The sequence below is a fragment of the Giraffa tippelskirchi genome, chromosome 7 (assembly GCF_054371585.1).
Source record: "Giraffa tippelskirchi isolate mGirTip1 chromosome 7, T2T-mGirTip1v1.2.pri, whole genome shotgun sequence".
NCBI lineage: Eukaryota > Metazoa > Chordata > Mammalia > Artiodactyla > Giraffidae > Giraffa > Giraffa tippelskirchi.
Genome location: NC_137281.1, coordinates 146,281,690 through 146,300,733, shown reverse-complemented (window position 1 = coordinate 146,300,733; position 19,044 = coordinate 146,281,690). Strand labels below are relative to the sequence as shown.

Here is a 19,044-nt window from a genome sequence, read left to right as displayed (position 1 = left end):
TGCCGATTGTTTGAAGTTTAAAGGCAAAATTAACTTATAGCAGAAGTCAAAATAATGGTTACTTCTGGGAGGAGGAGCATAGGCATTAACAGAAAAAGTAGGAGAGACCCTGGGATGGTGGCAATGGTCTGTATCTTGATCTGGGTAGTTTTTATGTTTATATACCTATAGAAAAATATATCAAGCTGTACAGTATTGTACAGTACATTATACCTCAATAAATTAATTGATTATAAACAATCAAGTGATGGAATTCAGATTCTACCTTGTCCCTGAAATATAAACACAAGAAAATTAATATTATGAAAAGAAACATTTTTCCATGTATCACCTCCTAGGAGAGTTTTTAAGATTACTCTCAAATCACTGATCCTATACAGGCTTATTGAATGTAATTACTATTACCTCCTTCAAGCATGTCGTAAAATACACCTCTAATATTAAGCTCTAGTCCCCTCTTTGTGGTAGCATGATGAGTTTTCGTCATTTTCTAAAGAATCGTATCAAGAGACGAGTTTGCTGACTCGGTGGAAAAGAATGGAATTAATTTTAAGCAATATCTGTTCTAAAGTAGTGGTAGTGAAATGGGAGAGTACAGATTTGGAGCAGGTCTTCAGAGGGTGTCTATGTAGTTTGAAAAGACATATTCAAAATTACGTTACTTGATTTGGGTTTTGTTACTGCATTGTATTGTGAAATTTTAAACTTACATGACAAGATTTACTTTTATGCTAATCTAAGGGGACTTGGGTTTTAACAAGTTGAGAACTTTGTAGGTAAAATTAGATCACAGTAAACTGATAGCTTAATAGGCTAGAGAGAGTCTTCAAGATTCTTTAATTCCTTGCCCTGCTTTTGTTAGCTATGCACAGTGTATAACCAAGACAGATGTCAATGATTCTGTTCTTATATAGATGCATTCTGGGATGGAGAGTTCATGTTTTGCATACCCTAATTTAGGAATTTAAAACTTTTGTTGTCAGAAAGTCCAGTCTCATACTAAATTCTCTGATTACGTATTGAACTATTTCTTTTTTTATTCTGTTGGAGATGAAAAGCTACATGGTACCTTCTTAATAAGATGATTTGCTTGAAAGTCCTTTTGGTCACCCTGACAACATTTTCAGCCTATTTTCCCTCCAATTTTTACCTCATGAGTCTTTGCTTATCTTGTTCCAGGCATACCACGAAGTTCCCTACACCACCTCCTTTACCTTGGCCAAACAGTTGTCCTTTTATAAGATCCGTACAGTTGCCCCAGGCAAGACTCACACTGCTGCTATTGATGGTGAGTTGATTTACAACTGTGTGCACAGGCCTTAGAATTTCAGGTTCTTTTATTCTATCAAGTAGTAACTCTTTTTATCTAAATGTATATTCTTCTTATTTCCCCCCATCATCAAGTATTATCTTATTAACAACTTGGGCATTCAAGTAAATGCTTTGTTGGTAATCATTACAAATGTATAATTAATATATTTCTTAAGGAAATGCCACACCTAAAATTTCTGGCAACTCCTGTCTTTAATTAGCACCATCTATAAGTTTTCTAAGTTCAATAGTACCCATTTTCCACCCTTAAAGTAGAGTATATAGGGCTTCCCTGGTGGCTCAGTGGTAAAGAATCTGCCTTCCAATGGAGGGGACCTGGGTTCCATACCTGGTTTAGGAAGATCCCACATGCCACTGAGCAGCTAAGCCTGTGCACCGCAGCTACTGAGCCTGTGCTCTAGAGCCTGGGATCTGCAACTACTGTGCTGCAGGTGTTGAAGCCTACACACCCTAGAGCCTGTGCTGCACAAGAGAAGCCATGGCAATGAGAAGCCCTCACACTGCAACTAGAGAGTAGCCCCTACTCGCCACAGCTAGAGAAAAAGCCATTGCAGCAATGAAGATCCAGCACAGCCAAAAATACGATAATTTTTTTTTAAAAGATTATATAATATTGAGTCATTCCCTGTATCTGATTGGTCATAGTTCCCCTAGCTGCCCTAGGTCTGAGATTGTGTGGCAGTTTATACTTCTATACTCTAACAACCAGAAGCTAGTCTGTGGGACTCTGCATTGTCTGCCTTGTCTCTGTTTCATGACCCATTTGTACCTGGTTATTTATTTTTGCTTCTGTCTCAGAGCGAGGCCGGCTGCTGACCTTTGGCTGCAACAAGTGTGGACAGCTGGGCGTTGGAAATTATAAGAAGCGTCTAGGAATCAATCTGTTGGGGGGACCCTTAGGTGGAAAGCAAGTGATCAGAGTCTCCTGTGGTGATGAGTTTACCATTGCTGCTACTGATGGTGAGTCTCTTCACATTATTTCAAGCTTGCTGGACAGATGGGAATATTTTAATTTTGGGGTGTGAAAGAGGTGGACTGGTCGTATATAGCTGGGTCATATGTTTACTTTTTTATTTGTGTTAAATTGGTGGTCATGTTTTTATGCTTGTGGAGCCTCATTAACTTTTCATGTGTCCAATATAGTGATTGCTGTAAAAAGGTTAGATTTCTAGGAAATGGCAAATTAGTACTCTTAAATTCCTACTTTTTTTACTCTTACTTTTTTGGTACAATGTTTTAAGAATTATCAAATTCTTATACATATACCTTGCCAGTGCCATGTTGGTTGCAATAAATGTTGGCTGAGTGGCTAGAGAGGTGAATGTGTGTGTGCACATATGTGCCTAGTATTTACACAGGAGAGATCCAGCAATAGTATCAGATAAGTGATCTGTTATCATATTTAAGGAAGTGAACCAGGCTTCAGAGTTGTTTGTCTCAAAACAAGGGGTTTTAGGGAACAGACTGGTTAGTTCATGCTAGATAACTGGAAATATTAGAAATAGAAAGACAGAATCAGGGTGTCATTGAGAATTAAAAATGTTGTAGCAGATTCAGTAGCACTTTCTGATAGGGCCTTAGAGAGGGAATGTTTCTTCAGTAGATCTGTGTACTTCTCAAGTTAAACTTCAGAATGATGAGTTTAGAATTAAGATTCTGTGACTGGGCATATTACCTATTGATGTATGTCCCTCTACTTCACTGAACTGTGCTTGATCGCCTCACTCACATGGCGGACATCAACTGTGTGCCTACTATGCTCCAGATCCTTTTTTAGGCTCTGGGAATGTGGAAGTAAGTTTCAGTAAAAATAGAACTGTGATCCAGCAATTCCACACCTGGGCATATCTCCAACTAAAAGGAAAAGAGTAATTCAAAAAGATAATGCACCCCAGTGTTCATAGCAATGCTATTTACAATAGCCAAGACATGGAAGCAACATAAGTGTCCGTCAACAAATGACTGGATAAAGAAGATATGATATACATATACAATGAATGGGATATTATTCAGCCATTAAAAAGAGTGAAATACTGCCATTTACAACGAGGTATATGGACCTAGAGGGTATTATGTTTAGCGAAATTAGTCAGAGGAAGACAAACACTCTATATTATCACTTATGTGTGAAATTCAAAAATAAAACAAATGGATGAGTATAACAAAGCACAAACAAACTCACAGAGAGAGTGAGAACAAACCGGTAGTTACCGGTGGGGAGGGAGAAGTGGGGAAGAGCAGTTTAGGGGCAGGGGATTAAGAAATACAAACTGCTGCGCAGAAAATCAGCACCCAGGATACGTTGCATAGCATGGGAACATACAGTATTTTATAATAACTTTAAGTGGAATAAAATCTATAAAAACCGAATCGCTATGTTGTACATCTAAAACTAATAAAGTATTATAAATCAACTATGCTTTAAAAAAAGAAAAGTCTTAGAAAGCTGCTCTCCTCAGGGAATTCATAGTCTAGTAGAGTAGGGGAGATGTACATATAAACAGATTAGTGCAGTCAGGTAGGTTCATTGCTGTGCTTGCAGTGTCTGGCTCTAAAGCTTGAAGTGTCCAGGGCTCAATCCTTTCCTCCCTTCATTTTCTGAGTGAGGTTATTACCTTAAATCTTCCCTTGTACACTGATAGCTTTATATTACCATCCCTGACTCCCAGACTCACTAATTCAACAGCCTCTTGACTTAGAATGTCTAAAGATAAGGTGTCTTTATACCCAGTCTTCCCAGATTGGTCCTGATTCATGCCTATTGTCTGACCTTAATCATTAATAGCACCCCCTTTTCATTAAAAAGTATCCTGATTTGGATAAGAGGTAATGAGCATCTCAAACAAACTTACTATATTCAAAAACAAATTTCTGATTTTTGTTTTTGAACTGTTCAAATCAGTTCTTCCTGCAGCCTTCCTGTTTCTGAAAATAGCACCTCTATCCTACACCTCACATTCCATCCATTAGCAAATTCTACAGATTATCTTTGAATATATCCAACCACTTCACTACTACATCAGTTCATGACTACAACTGATCTCCCTACTTCTACCCTTGGGCCCCTGCAGTCCATTCTCCTCATGGTAGCCTGGGGAATCCTTTTAAATACCTACTATTAAGTATCTCTACTGGTCTCCTTTCTCAATAAAAACTAAAGACATTGCAGTGGCCTACGTGACCCAGACTTCAGTTATCTCCTGATTGCTTCTGACTGCATGGAGCTTTGTACTTAGCTGTTCTCTCTGTCTGGAAAGCTCTTCCCCTGTATAGACCTGGTTCCCTCTCACTTCAACAGGTCTGCTCAGGTATCAGCAAGCACTTCTTTGACTACACTATCTAAAGAAATGATACTCTGCTGTTGTCATTTATTTCCACTTTTCCTTATTGTTGATCTTCCTTCAAAGCACTTAATATTACCTAAAGTAATTAATCAGCCTCTCCCCACTAGAAGGTCAGTTTCACAAGGGCAGCAACTTTGTTTTGTTCACTGCTGTCTTCCCAGCACCTCAAGCAGTGTCTGTCATGAAGTAGATGCCCAATAAATACTTGAATGAATGACCAAAAATGTTGAATGAGTGAATGAATGGATAGCAGTATGTAGAAGCGATGGTCATTTTTACCTGGATGGCATCAGAAATTGTCTAGGCTTTATACAGGGGGAATAAACGGGCAAAAAATCTTTTTAGCTCTAGAGCATAAAGGTGGGGACAAAGGAGTTGGGAAGCCAGTGTTCTGTTCAACTTTGTGCTATTTAATTATTTTTTACAGATAATCACATTTTTGCCTGGGGCAATGGTGGTAACGGTCGCTTGGCAATGACCCCCACAGAGAGACCCCACGGCTCAGATATCTGCACTTCATGGCCTCGGCCCATCTTTGGATCTTTGCATCACGTCCCAGACCTGTCTTGCCGAGGCTGGCACACCATTCTCATTGTTGGTAAGGGTTCCACGTGTTGGTTAGGATGGCTTTGACAGAGGATAGACCCACATCTAAGTTACTGAGGGTCACACTCTTGCAAACAAAAGTGTCCTAAAGAAAAGAAGCTACTTCTGTAAGTCTGACCGTGATCAGGTGGTAGGAACAGAGCATTGTTATTTCCTGAGCTTTTTCATTTGCTATCTCATGAAAACTCTGGGCTCTGCCCCCTTAACATAGAATTTGTTACTTCTGATCGTCCACTAATTAGTTTATTTGTAATCATGCTTTTGTGAGAAATATTCAGTACACCTTTAAAAAGAAACTAAATCATAACTGTTTTCTGCATAAAGATTTCTTTGTTATGAACTAAATTATAAAGGCCTGTGTAAAGGTCTACAAGTTCATTGTTTTAGGTCAGTGGTTCTCAACCTTGGCTGCACATTAGAATCCCTTGAGGAGTTTTTAGAAATCCCATTGTCCTGACCAATTAGATCAGAACCTCTGGGTTAGGACCTAGGCACTGCTACTTTCTAAAGCTTTTCAGCTAATTCCAAAGAACAGTTAAGGTGAAAAATTGCTACTTTACATAGTGAATGTAGGTAGAGTTGCTAGTGGTGCTTGGCTTCTAATATTTATATCTAAAATAGTAATTAGTTATGTCTGGTGTGAGAGATAGCAGTTATCGCCTAGATTAAGTCCCTATCCAAGTCTTGTCACTTTTCCTGCCTCTGGCTGTAAACAATGCTTACCTACTGAATATTTTTCCTCAGAGAAAGTATTGAATTCTAAGACCATCCGTTCCAATAGCAGTGGCTTATCCATCGGAACTGGTAAGTAGCGGTATCTCAGGTACCAGTGATTTTCTCAGGTGTGAGTCTTTGGGTTGAATTCCATGCAGTCTCCCCAAAAAGGAAATAGGAAATATCTCTGGGAAATGAGGAGCACAGTGATCAAGAGGGAAGAGCATATTTTGGTAGATTTCACAATAGATTATGACTTTTACTTTGTGGTCGGGGAGTGTACATCTTTGCCACCACACATGTGGGAGTAATTACTTGGCTAGTCCAACACTGTAATGTGACTTGTGTACTGTTCCTTTCCTTAGAATTCTAGGGGCCGTGTGTTCTGTCCACCCTTTACTTCTGTGGTGTTCCCAAAGGTGTTCTAATCTATAGAAATAGTCCTTCACAACAGGCCCTCAGAATTAAAAGTTGGCTTAACTTTCAGTGTGGTCAGGAAAATCAGCCCAAAGGTCTCTAATACTTTTCCTTTGGCTGCTTTCTTCATGGTTCCCTTATTTAGGGCCTTGCTAGGAAACTGAATCTGTGTTCCTTTTGGTTTTCCATTTGCTAGAGTACCTGTAGTCCTTGATGTCTCAAAACTGGGTATTTTGTGGAATCAAAACAGATAAAGACCCAGAATGAAAGCAGATTAATCCTCCAAAAAGACAGCTGAAAATCTGATCCAGACTTGTTAAACTCTAGTTGACACACACGCATCATACCTATTATTAGTTTTCTTTAGTAACTCATTGCTCAGCATCTGTTTGTCCATATTAATATCTGTTACAAATGATGTATCTTTTTGCCAAACACAGCTGTTCTATTACAGCTTTATTTTACTGGAACAGTATTTAAAGGAAAAACATAAGATTAAAAGCACATGTCTGTTATCTGGAAGATGTAAACTCTGTAAGAGCAGGGATTTTTGTCTTTTCTCTTCGATAATTTTATCCACATTGCCTAGAAGAGTGCCTTGCAAATGGTTTTATAAATAGTCAGTAAGTATTTATTGATTGAATGTGTTACAACCATCCAGTGGAATATGTGTTAAAATGAACAACATCCACAAATATTTCCATAATGTGAAATGTAGAAAGCAAGTTGCAGCAGTCTACATGCCTTTTTATAAAGTTCAAAAACAAGCAGAATAAATAATGTATTGTGTAAGGATACATAAGTGTGATTAAAGTGGTTTTTTTCCCCAAGAAGAAATGAAAAATACAAAATTAATCAGAGTAGTTATATCTAGGTAGGATGCCAGAGAAGGAAGGAATTCACAAGGTAGGTAGAGCAATATCCTTGTTCAGTCCTGTCCTGTAACTCTTTCTGCAGCAGTGGGAATGTTCTGTATCTGTGCTGTCTAGTGTAATAGCCACCAATCACATGTGGCTGCCGAGCGCTTAAAAAGTGGCTCTTGTGACTAAAGAACTGAATTTTTAATCCTGTTTAAATTTAAATAACAAAATATGGCTAATAGCTACCATAGTAGAAAGTAGTTGTACTTTCACATGGTAGATTCATGTATGCTTATTTTGTTAGGCATCAAAACTTACACACTAGAAATAGTCTTAATGTATATGTCAATGGTAGTATAACTTTCATTTTTTGTAAATTTTTTTTAAAGCCATTTAAGCCAAAAAAGCAAGCTTCAGAGATTGTCTGCTGCTTCAGTACGAGCCCCGTGTGGCGCAGCGCAGTCCTCAAACCAAGTTAGCTGGCGGTCGTGAATAAATAATCCTTTACATTTAACTTTAGAAGATACCTTGCAGTTCTTTGTGTTGTTGTTTTTTGGCATATTTCTTAGTTATATTTTTCTTTGGCCCATTTGAAAATTCAGTTTTATTTCCTGACTGTGCATCAGCTCATCTTCATTAAAGGTAACTTGGAATCTGCTGCGTGACATTAAAGAACTAGCCATCACATTTTTTGTTTTTGTTGTTATTGTGCTTAGTTGCTAAGTTGTGTCCAACTCTTTTGCAATCCCAGGGACTAGAACACGCCAGGCTCCTCTATCCTTGGGATTTCCCAGGCAAGAATAATAGAGTGGGCTGCCGTTTCCTTCTCTAGGGGATCTTCCCAACACATTCTTTACTACTGAGCCACCTGGGAAGCCCTCATATTTTTAAAATTCTTCCAGATAGTCATTAAAGAATTTGATGAATTTAATGGTTGAGGACTTCTCTAGTCAAATGTTTTCCCAGAAAGGGAATTAATGGTGAGTTTATCTGCTGACTTTAAGAGGTGTTTGGCTCAAATGTGAAAAATCTTTTGTATTCAATATATAAGACGAACCTCTATGGAGGATGTTGGAGTCTGGATATTTAAGGTGTGGATGCAGTGGTTGTGGTGAGTATTCAGTAATGCTGTAGAACATTAAAAATCTGCTGAACATAAGTATAAGCAAGTTTGGGAAATAGAAGTGAATACTGTCATAAAGATACTGATGCACAATACCTTGTGTAAACAACTAGAAATTTAGTCCCAGGTATCTGACTTACACTGTTGCTGTTCCACTTCACGCAACTCTAGGAAACTCTCCAGGGGTTGGTGGGGCTGTCAGCTGGTAAATATTGCTGCATAGCAAAGCTCTCTATTTCTGTGCTGTGTATCTGTCAGTGGTTCAGAGCTCCAGCCCAGGAGGTGGCAGCGGTGGCGGAAGAGAAGAAGAGGACAGTCAACAGGAATCCGAAACTCCTGATCCAAGTGGAGGCTTCCGAGGAACAATGGAAGCAGACCGAGGAATGGAAGGTCTAGTCAGTCCCACGGAGGCCATGCGGATCAGCAGTGGGGCCAGCAGCTCCTGTCCTGGCTGGCTTCGAAAGGTAGTTCCTTTGGTGACGGGAACTCTCTAGGGACTAGAAAGATCTCTGTTTCCCATGTCCTGCTCAAGTGCTTTGTAGCAGGCATCTAGGTTTCTGATTTCTACCTGAGCCAAAATCATCAAATCTCTTATCCTTTTCCTCCTGACAAGAAAAGATAAGGTGTTCTCGTACCTGTATTACAAGTGAATGGAAATTAACATAACCTTCCTTGAAAGAAGTGTTTGTAATGCATGTGTGCAAAGATTAAGCTGATAGATTTTGTACTGTGGTTCGTAGAAGTAGAATATCTGGGTAGTTGGAATGCCTTACAGTAGAAAAATGCCTTAACAGTGGTGTTACCTGTGAGTGATGGAATTACAGGTGATTTTTATCATGTCCCTTTGCCTATCTATATTTGCACATTTTCCACAGTCAGTGTTTACAGTTAGGGGCTTCCCTGGCGGTCCAGTGGTCAACACTTTGCCTTCCAAAGCGGGGGTGCAAGTTCAATCCCTGACTGGGGAGTTAAGATCCCACAAGCCTAGTGGCCAGAAAAACCAAAACATGAAACAGAAACAATATTGTAGCGAATTCAATAAAAAGACTTCACAGATGGTTCACATTAAAAAAGAAAATCTTCTTAAAAAAATTATAGTTAAGAGAAATTTTAAATTTTTTACTCCTCCCCCCCCAACAAAAAAGAGGGAACCTGTAGATGTAAAGCTCCCTCTGTAATAAGATTAAACTTGATACCTACTTAGTGTGAATGAAAGAAGCAGCACACAGCTCTGTCTAAAGCTTCAGCCTTCAGCAGCCTGGCAGGTAGCCTCACTGCCATCACCTTAGAGCTTCCCAACTTACTGACTAGCCTTTGTTGACTGAGTGTGTTGAGGCATCACACTGGGTATCGAAAAGTGTTCTTGAATTTGAGTTTGAATTCGCCTCACTGTCAGCTCCTCAGAGGAAGGAATGGCAGGACGTTGACCCACAGGGCAAGCTGTGTTGTAACCACAACTGTCCTGCTCCACTAGAGGGTGCCAGTGACACGTCCGAGTGAAAGCTATAGCAGGGAAGGGATTCAGACGAAAGTGAATGGCTCAGACGGAACTGATGAGGTTCTTCTCTCATACATAGGAGCTGGAAAATGCAGAATTCATCCCTATGCCTGACAGCCCATCTCCCCTAAGTGCAGCTTTTTCAGAATCTGAGAAAGATACTCTGCCGTATGACGAGCTACAAGGACTCAAGATGGCTTCCGAAGTGCCTTTGGAACACAAGCCCCCAGCAGGAGCCTGGGTAACTGAGCTTTTGCCTTTAAATCAAGACTAGATAAACAGTGGCTGTAAGCTCTACGCCATTCTCCTGGCCTCCCTGTCTCCCTCTCTAGCTTCATTGTTTCCCAGCTGCCCAGCATCAACTCACACCGTCTGTTCAGTAGTGCTTAAGCCTCTATGCAAGGCTAAACTGACTTCTGCAGAAAGTATTTACCCTTTCGTATTTCTGACAAGCCCACATCTTTCAATACCAGATGATTGTCTTTCTTTTCTCTCTGCCTTCAGTTCAGTTCAGCTCAGTTGCTCAGTCGTGTCTGACTCTTTGCAACCCCACGGACTGCAGCACACCAGGCTTCCCTGTCCATCATCAACTCCCAGAACTTGCTCAAACTCATGTTCATAGAGTCGGTGATGCCATCCAACCATCTCATCCTCTGTCGTCCCCGTCTCCTCCCGCCTTCAATCTTTCCCAGCATCAGGGTCTTTTCCAGTAAGTCAGTTCTTCGCATCAGGTGGCCAAAGTATTGGCCAAATTATTTCAGCTTCAGCATCAGTCCTTCCATTGAAAATTCAGGACTGATTTTCTTTAGGATGGACTGGTTGGATCTCCTTGCAGTCCACGGGACTCTCAAGTCTTCTCCAACACCACAGTTCAAAAGCATCGGTTCTTCGGTGCTCAGCTTTCTTTATAATCCAACTCTCACATCCGTACATGACTACTGGAAAAACCATAGCTTTGACTAGACGGACCTTTGTTGGCAAAGAATGTCTCTGCTTTTTAATATGCTGTCTAGGTTGGTCATAGCTTTTCTTCCAAGGAGCAGTGTCTTTTCATTTCATGGCTGCAGTCACCATCTGCAGCGATTTTGGAGCCCCCCAAAATAAAGTCTCTGTTTCCATTGTTTCCCCATCTATTTGCCATGAAGTGATGGGACTGGATGCCATGATCTTAGTTTTCTGAATGTTGAGTTTTAAGCCAACTTTTCCAGTCTCCTCTTTCACTTTCATCAAGAGGCTCTTTAGTTCTTCTTGGCTTTCTGCCATATGGGTGGTATCATATGCATATCTGAGGTTATTGATATTTTTCCCAGCAGTCTTGATTCCAGCTTGTGCTTCATCCAGCCCAGCATTTCTCATGATGTACTCTACATATAAGTTAAATAAGCAGGGTGACAATATACAGCCTTGAAGTGCTCCTTTCCCAATTTGGAACCAGTCTGGTGTACCATGTCCAGTTCTAACTGTTACTTCTTGACCTGCGTACAGATTTCTCAGGAGGCAGGTCAGGTGGTCTGGTATTCCCATCTCTTTCAGAATTTTCCACAGTTTGTTGGGATTCACACAGTCAGAGGCTTTGGCGTAGTCAATAAAGCAGAAGTAGATGTTTTTCTCCCTGCCTTAGAAGTACCAAAATTGAAATTCCAAAATTCAAGTCCAGTTTTTCATGACACTGTGAGGGTAGGTTGGAGTTTTAAGTATAAGTAAGAAATAATACTTGTAGTCTTGTTGGGAGAGCAACGCATTTATTCCCAACTTTGGTAGAAATCAAATTGTGGTAAATATCTCAATAAAACTATAAATTGGGGATCATCAAACTTTTTCTAAAGGACTGCATAGTAATTATTTTAGGCTCTGCAGACTATACAGCCTCTTTTAACCACTCAACATTGACATTGTAGCACAAAAGCAGCCAAAAATAATGCCTAATGAATGGGCATGTTTATGTTCCAATGAAAGTTTATTTACAAAAACAGGTGGTAGGCTGGATTTGGCTGATGGCTATCATTTGTTGACCCTTTTAAAAAAGTACAGTAGAAGAAGGGAGAGAAATCCAGGCTAGCATAATTGAAAAGCTTCCCAGAAGAGGAAATAAAGCCTTTGAAACCTCAAGGTAAACACTTTGATTCCTCTGTCAGTTAGCTGTCTTGAATTGTTTTGGCGATGCAGTTTACTGAACACTTCTTGAATCTCTTCTAAAGTGTGATCCACTATATTTCATAAATATTGACCCTTTGAATCATGATGTCCTCACTGTGATCATACTTGTTCCAAACCAAATTGTGTATTCTCCCACAATTTTAAATTGGGAAAATATCAATGACTTTAAATTTTTTCGGAGTCTCCCAAAATAGATGATTTTTCTTTTACCTTACCATAATGGTGACTGAGGCACTGAGAGCTCCCTTGCTCTGTGATGTTAGAGCCAGCTTCTACAGTAATCCCAGAAGTTTTATGTTTCTCTTACATTGACTTCATGTGTATGTGTATTTTTTCTTGTTACTTTCAAACTAAAATCTGGTAGCACCTAGGACATTGGATTAGGGAGCTGTAGCATCTGGGCAGAACCTTCTATGACCCCTTTCTCCTGTCTCCAGCCACCTCGGCTGAATCCTGCAGGAACATGCGCTGGGAAGGGAACACCCTTGGCTCCTACCTGTGCATGCAGTACTCTGCAGGTGGAGGTTGAGAGATTGCAGGGTCTGGTGTTGAAGTGTCTGGCTGAACAACAGAAGTTACAACAAGAAAACCTTCAGATTTTTACCCAATTACAGAAGCTGAACAAGAAATTAGAAGGAGGACAGCAGGTGAGAGCATTAAAGGAATAATTCAATTTCTAATTTTGTTTTGAAGAATCACAGAAACAAAACACCAGTGACTGAAATAGACTTACTCCTTTGCAAGTACTAATTTTTTGATGGTGTAACTTTTGTAATTAATCCCAGAAGCTCAGTCTGTCTTTAGGCACCTGTATTGAATCATCTCATCACCTAACTTCCATTGTTTTTTTGTTACCTTTGTTTTTTCTTTTATTTACTATGAAAAACCTTAAACATTGCAGTTCAGTGGACTCCCATATATCACCATCTAGGTTCAACAGTCGTTAATATGTTGCTGTGATTGTTTCAGATGTGTATATGTTTAAATATGTGTTGGTATTTTTCTGTATTTGAAATAGGATTGTGTGTATGTGTGTATTTTTTTTCTTTTTCTTTTTTTAGCTAAACAATTTTCAAATAAATTATGAAAGTCATGACATAGCTGCCCTAAATACTTTATTACATACATCCAAAAATAGACATTCATTCTCCTGGAGAACCATAGTACTGTTATCACACTTAACAAAAATAATACTAGTATTCTTAATTCTCATCTAGTACTCAGTTGACACTCAAATTTTCCCAGGTTTCCCATACACAAAAAAATGTTCTTTATAACTTTTTATCAGACCAGCAACCAGTCAGGAACTTCCTTTTACATTATGTTTCTTGTTCAATGTAGAACAGTTCCCTGCATTACTACTCCTACCCACTTTACAAAAAAATTTTTCATGGCATTGGTGTGTTGAGAAAACAGGGTCAGTGGTTTAACAGAATGTCCTACATTCTGGCTTTGTCTTATTTTCTTGAGATGTCGCTTCACTTGTTTTTTTGTCACCTCGTCACTTCTATAAGCTAGAAGTTAGACTTCAGGCTTGATTACATTCAGACAAAGCATTTTTGGTAAAAAATACTTTACTGGTGTTGCAGCTTGCATCATTTTTAAAGGGTCATGGTATTGCTCTGTACAGAGTGAACTAGGATAGGGAAATACTGTGAACCATTGGCTTTTTCCTTCACCGACTTTACATGTTTGCACAAATTAGTTTGTTTCTCTGAGCCCTTGTTTTCATCTAAAAGAAGAAAAATAGTACCACCTACCTTGTATGGTTGTTTTGAGGATTAAATGAAATAATGTCTGTGAAGGTATTTTGGAAAGTAATATACACACTTGAGGTAAGCATGGAGTGATTGGCAGCGGTAGCAGGCAGGAGGACCGTTTTGCCTAGGGCTGTTAGAGTTTTAAAACCGAAAATTCTGCACCCCAGAAAATCCTGCAGCCCTGGGCAGATTGCAACACTTGGTCACCCTACCTGCAACAAGTGTACAGGAGTGGACTTTACATAAAGTCCTATTATTCAGGGCTTACAAAACTGTGACTACACACTCTTAGGGGTTGGCATTGAAAATGTAGTCCTGAACTGCTGTTAACTAGGTGGCAGTTAACCTGGAGCTGTGTTTTATCTGGACAGGTGGGGATGCATTCCAAAGGAACTCAGACAGCAAAGGAAGAGACGGAAATGGATCCAAAGCCTGACTTAGATTCAGATTCCTGGTGTCTCCTGGGAACAGACTCCTGTAGACCCAGCCTCTAGTCTCCTGAGCTTGTCTAGCCTCCAGGAAACTGGGATCCAAAGACCTTCACAGCACACTTACTGAACGCAGAGAGCGCTTTCCTGGCTTCGTTCACTTGCAGACAAGAAGCGCGAGGCGGAGGTTCTGAAGCACTTTCCACATACACTTGGAGAGTAGCACTGCCTGTTAGGATCTAGGAGTGGTTTTGTGTTGGAGAACGGAGGGCCCCATGGCCCTGGCTTTGTCCTCAGTGACTGCCATAGCAACAGCAGCTCTGTACCTCATTTGGTGATCCCACCTTTGAAGAGGAGACACAATGCTCACGTTCATTTTGCTGCTAGCAGCTTATATCCCACTTATCATTTTCACCGTTAATTGGAAGCTGCCTTGGGAATTCAATGCCAGGCATTGCACCTCTGGGTGGAGGAGGTTAAAGGGTAAAGCTGGAGAGGGCTGGAACCGGGTGCGGCCCATCCAGGGTCATCTGGAGAGTGGTGAAGTGTTCTAAGCTCCTCTCTAGGAGCCTTAGTCCAGGAAAGTATGTCTGGTAGAGTCAGTCTCCAGCTTGTTTTCAGAAAGTTGAATTACTTTGTGCAGCTAAATGCTTTAGGAGGAACAATGGGCTTAGATTGCTTTTCCTCTGAGAGTTGAGTGAAACTTTTTCAGTGAGGAGTAGAGAAAGAAGGGCAGGTCCCTCCTCGTCACACAGCAGGAGTGTCAGGGTGGGATTTCCTAGCTTTGGAAAAGCCTTTTGAGAGATGAGGCATCTCGTAGAGAATTGAGTCCATGGGGCAGAGGGAACGGACTTTGGAGGACACCATGAGGGGAGGTCCTCCTTAGCTGCCTCTGCTTGGTATCTTCAAGAGGACCTAGAGTGACTTGGGTCTTCTCCCCTGAGAAGGCTACTTGTGCCTCTGCCTTCGTGGCTCTTAGGGTTCTAATCTTGACATCAGCAGCCCCAGCCACTCCCTTTCTGTATGTCTAGTCAGTATTTTTCCCCTTTTGGTGTTTTATGAAGCCATATCAGTGAATCTGTATCATCTTTCCTATTTGAGTGGCCCAGAGCCAGCACCAAAACCTGGTAGTCCCTGAAGCCTGACAGAGCAGGAGGAGCCTGCCAATTTTGAGAGGAATTTGGCTGAGAGCTCCCTTCTAATCCCCGTGTCTTCATGTCCTTGTAGAAAGGAGCAAGCCAGCTCTTCCAAAGAGAGCAAGTGTCCTAGAAACGTTTGATGGTTTTACTTAAGGAGGTGAGCTTTGTGTTTCCAGCTCGCCTTTACACGAGCTGCCTTGATGACTGTCACATCCTACCTCCTTAGAAAGAGCTAGATTGATTTGTTTCATTTTCCCCAACCAACAAGTAAACAAGTAAATATTTTGGAAGGACCTGTGCAATGGAAATTTTGCCATTTCCCTAAAATTGGTGGTGTGAAGACTGCTGCTCCAGGAAAACCCCACAGCTGGGGATGGGCAACTCTACTCAATGGGATCTTCTTTGGTTTGATATTCCCATTGTTTTCTCAATTCTGGGAAGCCTAGTACAATGGTACTAATGTAATCACCGAAGCCTTTTCTTAAAATAAGGGAAGGGGCCAACCCTGGATTAAAGTTACAAGTTCTGGGGACTTGGGTTTGCAACAAACCTAACAGTGGGTTTTGGTTCATCATGTAAATGCAACTTTGATTTTTTTTTTTTTTTAAAGGACTGACTGGCCTTTCACGTTCCTGTATCCCTTATGCTCACCATCTCAGCAGGCCTGAGAGGCAGGGTCAGTTTGGGTATTAATCATGAGTATTGCTTGTGCCATGGAACCGAGGGACATGGGCACGTTGCTGAGACCGTGGGGTGAAAGAGCACTGAAGGGAGGGTGTGAGCCCTGGCTCCGGAGGGGGAGTCACTCTCCAGCAGTGGAACGCTGGGGTCATTTGCTCTAGCATGTTCCCTTGGGAAATCTTGGTTTGCTGTTAATCTGGCTGAGAATCTAAGTTCTGTGCCTTAGAGACAATTTGCACTTTCCCAAATTGTGCCTGGGACAGCCAAATGATTTTTCCCACCAAAAAGCTATGCAAACAGAAACCAGTTCATAGGTGGCAGCCACACATTAGATAAGAAGTGAAAGGTGAGGCAGCAGAAATGCCTTTAACTGGTTTTCTGAAGCTAATTTTAAATTGTGTCCTACTTTTCTTCTTTATGTAGTGCTAGGTGTTTTAAGTTTTCCAGTAGTATTGCTTTTGCATTATAGTATAACCTGAGTTACTCCTTTGCTCTGACATTGTTGCTGAAGAATTAGCTTATTGTTAGCCAGATGTTTGAAAGATTGAGGGTGGAGTGGTTTGGCATTTCTGTTTTAAATAAACATTTCAACTCTCAATCAGTGCTATGCCTCAGTGAGCCTGCACGTGGACCTTAGTCACTGGGGATCAAACACACAGACTCCAGGCCTTCGTGGATCTTTGAGTGAGTGAGTCTTTATATAAATAAATAAATGCAAGGGGCATTTGCAAAGAAATAATCTTTGCTTCTTTCCAATTTGTTTTTCTTGCTAATAGAATCATTTTTGCTGCTACAACTTTCTTCCCCCCACCCCTAAACTTCTAAAATATAGTGCTTAAAGTGCAGAAGGAAAAAAACGTGAGCCATTAAAACAGGAAGGGTGATGTCTTGTACTTATCTCCTCAGTCACAGTGGGCTTTTTCAAGTGATACTGCCGGTTTATGTTTATAAAACTGTTTTCCCTCAAAAAGGCTGAACTGTATTTGGTCTCCCTGACACAGCACAGCCAAGTTATAACTTCTCTTGGCTGAGCATTTCACTAAAGTTAAAAGCAAGAACAGACCTAAACTCACATTTCATTTGATTTTGCCATATATTTGGAAACATTCATAATAGAACAACTCTGGTGCAAGGATGTATTGTAAATAAATTATTTCAAATGAGCATCCCTGGGCCTCCAAAGTAGTAGTATTCATGACAGTGTCAGGGCAGAGTGGCTGTAGTCAGGACTGTAAAACATGTTCCTTCCAGCCTCAAAGCAAAAAGTCATTTATTGCTGCAATGATTAACCATGGAGATAATTTAGTGTTTCATGCTAATCGTTAAATCTCACAGAATCATGAACATTAAGGAGGAAAACACTATATCATATCTCTGCTACCTCCTGTGTAGTTGTGAAAAGTGACAAATTGATGACCTACAGCAAATGTTGGCCAAAGGTGCTGTGCCGCATTCAACAGACTGCTGATAATACTGTCTCAGCATGTCTGCATATGCTTTTCAACGAAGTGAGTCTTACTGTGAGATTTTTTTTCACATTGCTTAACCTTTTGAACTTTGCCTCTACTTCCTAAAGGTTCTTGGATACAGTAGTGTAACACAGAGACATTAACAAGCAGCATTTATTTATCCTGTCATCCTCTGCTATCCAGGAAGAGACTTAGGTAGAAAAAGGGTTCTTCTTCCCAAAGATCCAATCAAGCTAAATTTAAAAGGCTAATGGATATTCCTGTCGTAATCAAGGCCTAAACATGTTGAGATCGAAGGGAACACTAGGGCATTGACTATTGTTTATTTCTCTAGCAGCGTAAGAAAGCGCTCCCCCCACACACACACACATTTGTTCTCCCTGGAGGCCCGGCCTGTGACCTTATAACATCATCCAGGGGTTCTGACCAGACAGACAAGGCAAATCAGTGAAGCCCGCCAGGCGGGTGGTGGTGCTGTGTGTGCTCCACCCAGTCTGGAAGGAGCAACTGGTTCTGAACCACACTCAGTGCTGAGGAAATCTGCAGGCCCAGGGTTTCCAGAACATCCAGTTTTTCTAAAGATGCGCCATATCACCATTTTTAAATGTCAGATTATACTTTTATTGCTATGTCAGTCAAAACACACCTGTGAAGCAGAGCAGTCCACAGGCTACCACTCATTCTCATCATCTATTGCTTTTACCATCACGTGTGAAACTTACAGTGGGTACCTCATTAAACTTGCCGGGGAACTGTATATATTGGGTTAAATAGCCGGTGTTTCTCTGTGAGGTTTCTTTAAATGACCAACCAGTGGCCCCATTATGTTATACCCCTTTTTCTTTGTAACAGGAAAAGCATAAAGCAATATATGCTATTTTTTAAAATATATATGATTTTGTTTTCAGCCTAGTGTCCAGCAGCTTCACAGCTAAAGCCTTAAAGACAGGCATATCAAATTGGTCTGATCTGTTGGCCCAGCCACTCAGCAGAAGCTGCAGAGGAAATGGAACAAGAGTGAGTGACCATCTGTAGTTAGTAAATATGGTTTTGTGGTCTGCACAGTCCCCTTTGCCCAGATCAGCTTGGTTGACTTTTCTCCAGTATTTTAAACTAACAGTTTGAGTAATGCTCTCAGGATAGTAATCTTACCAGTATTTGAAATCTGTTGTGCTCACTTCATTCTACCTGAACTGATTTTTCCCCCATCAGACACTACCTTATCACTTCTATTTGACAAGTCTAGGACTCACTCATTTTATTGTTTAATTTTAAATTCCCCAAACCCATTTTTTTCCCCAAACCTATTTTTTCAGTACTTAATTATGAAGGTTACTTGCAGTAGGCACAATTCTGCTGGGAAAATTTTAGATCTGGCATCTTTTCCTTCAAAGTTTACTTTCTAGAAGAGAAGTTTACTGTGATATAATCAGTATGGACATGTGACACTGAGATGCCCCAGCTTGCTTTGAGGGTACATTTTGCTGCGTCATTTTAAAAGTCATCAAACCAAACT

At 40.6% G+C, this 19,044-nt stretch overlaps 1 protein-coding gene across 2 annotated transcripts in view; it reads left to right on the top strand.

Moving 5' to 3' along the window:
- Positions 1 to 16,795, top strand: part of NEK9 (NIMA related kinase 9) — a 36,123-nt gene extending 19,328 nt beyond the window's left edge. For both annotated transcript variants that reach the window (XM_081509253.1, XM_081509252.1), the window contains exons 15-22: positions 1,180 to 1,288; positions 2,131 to 2,292; positions 5,104 to 5,274; positions 6,027 to 6,086; positions 8,655 to 8,860; positions 9,974 to 10,135; positions 12,489 to 12,698; positions 14,183 to 16,795. In XM_081509253.1, the coding sequence (XP_081365379.1) occupies positions 1,180 to 1,288; positions 2,131 to 2,292; positions 5,104 to 5,274; positions 6,027 to 6,086; positions 8,655 to 8,860; positions 9,974 to 10,135; positions 12,489 to 12,698; positions 14,183 to 14,305 (1,203 nt within the window). In that variant the 3' untranslated portion in view covers positions 14,306 to 16,795. The remainder of the gene's footprint in view (positions 1 to 1,179; positions 1,289 to 2,130; positions 2,293 to 5,103; positions 5,275 to 6,026; positions 6,087 to 8,654; positions 8,861 to 9,973; positions 10,136 to 12,488; positions 12,699 to 14,182) is intronic.
- Positions 16,796 to 19,044: the final 2,249 nt, after the last annotated feature.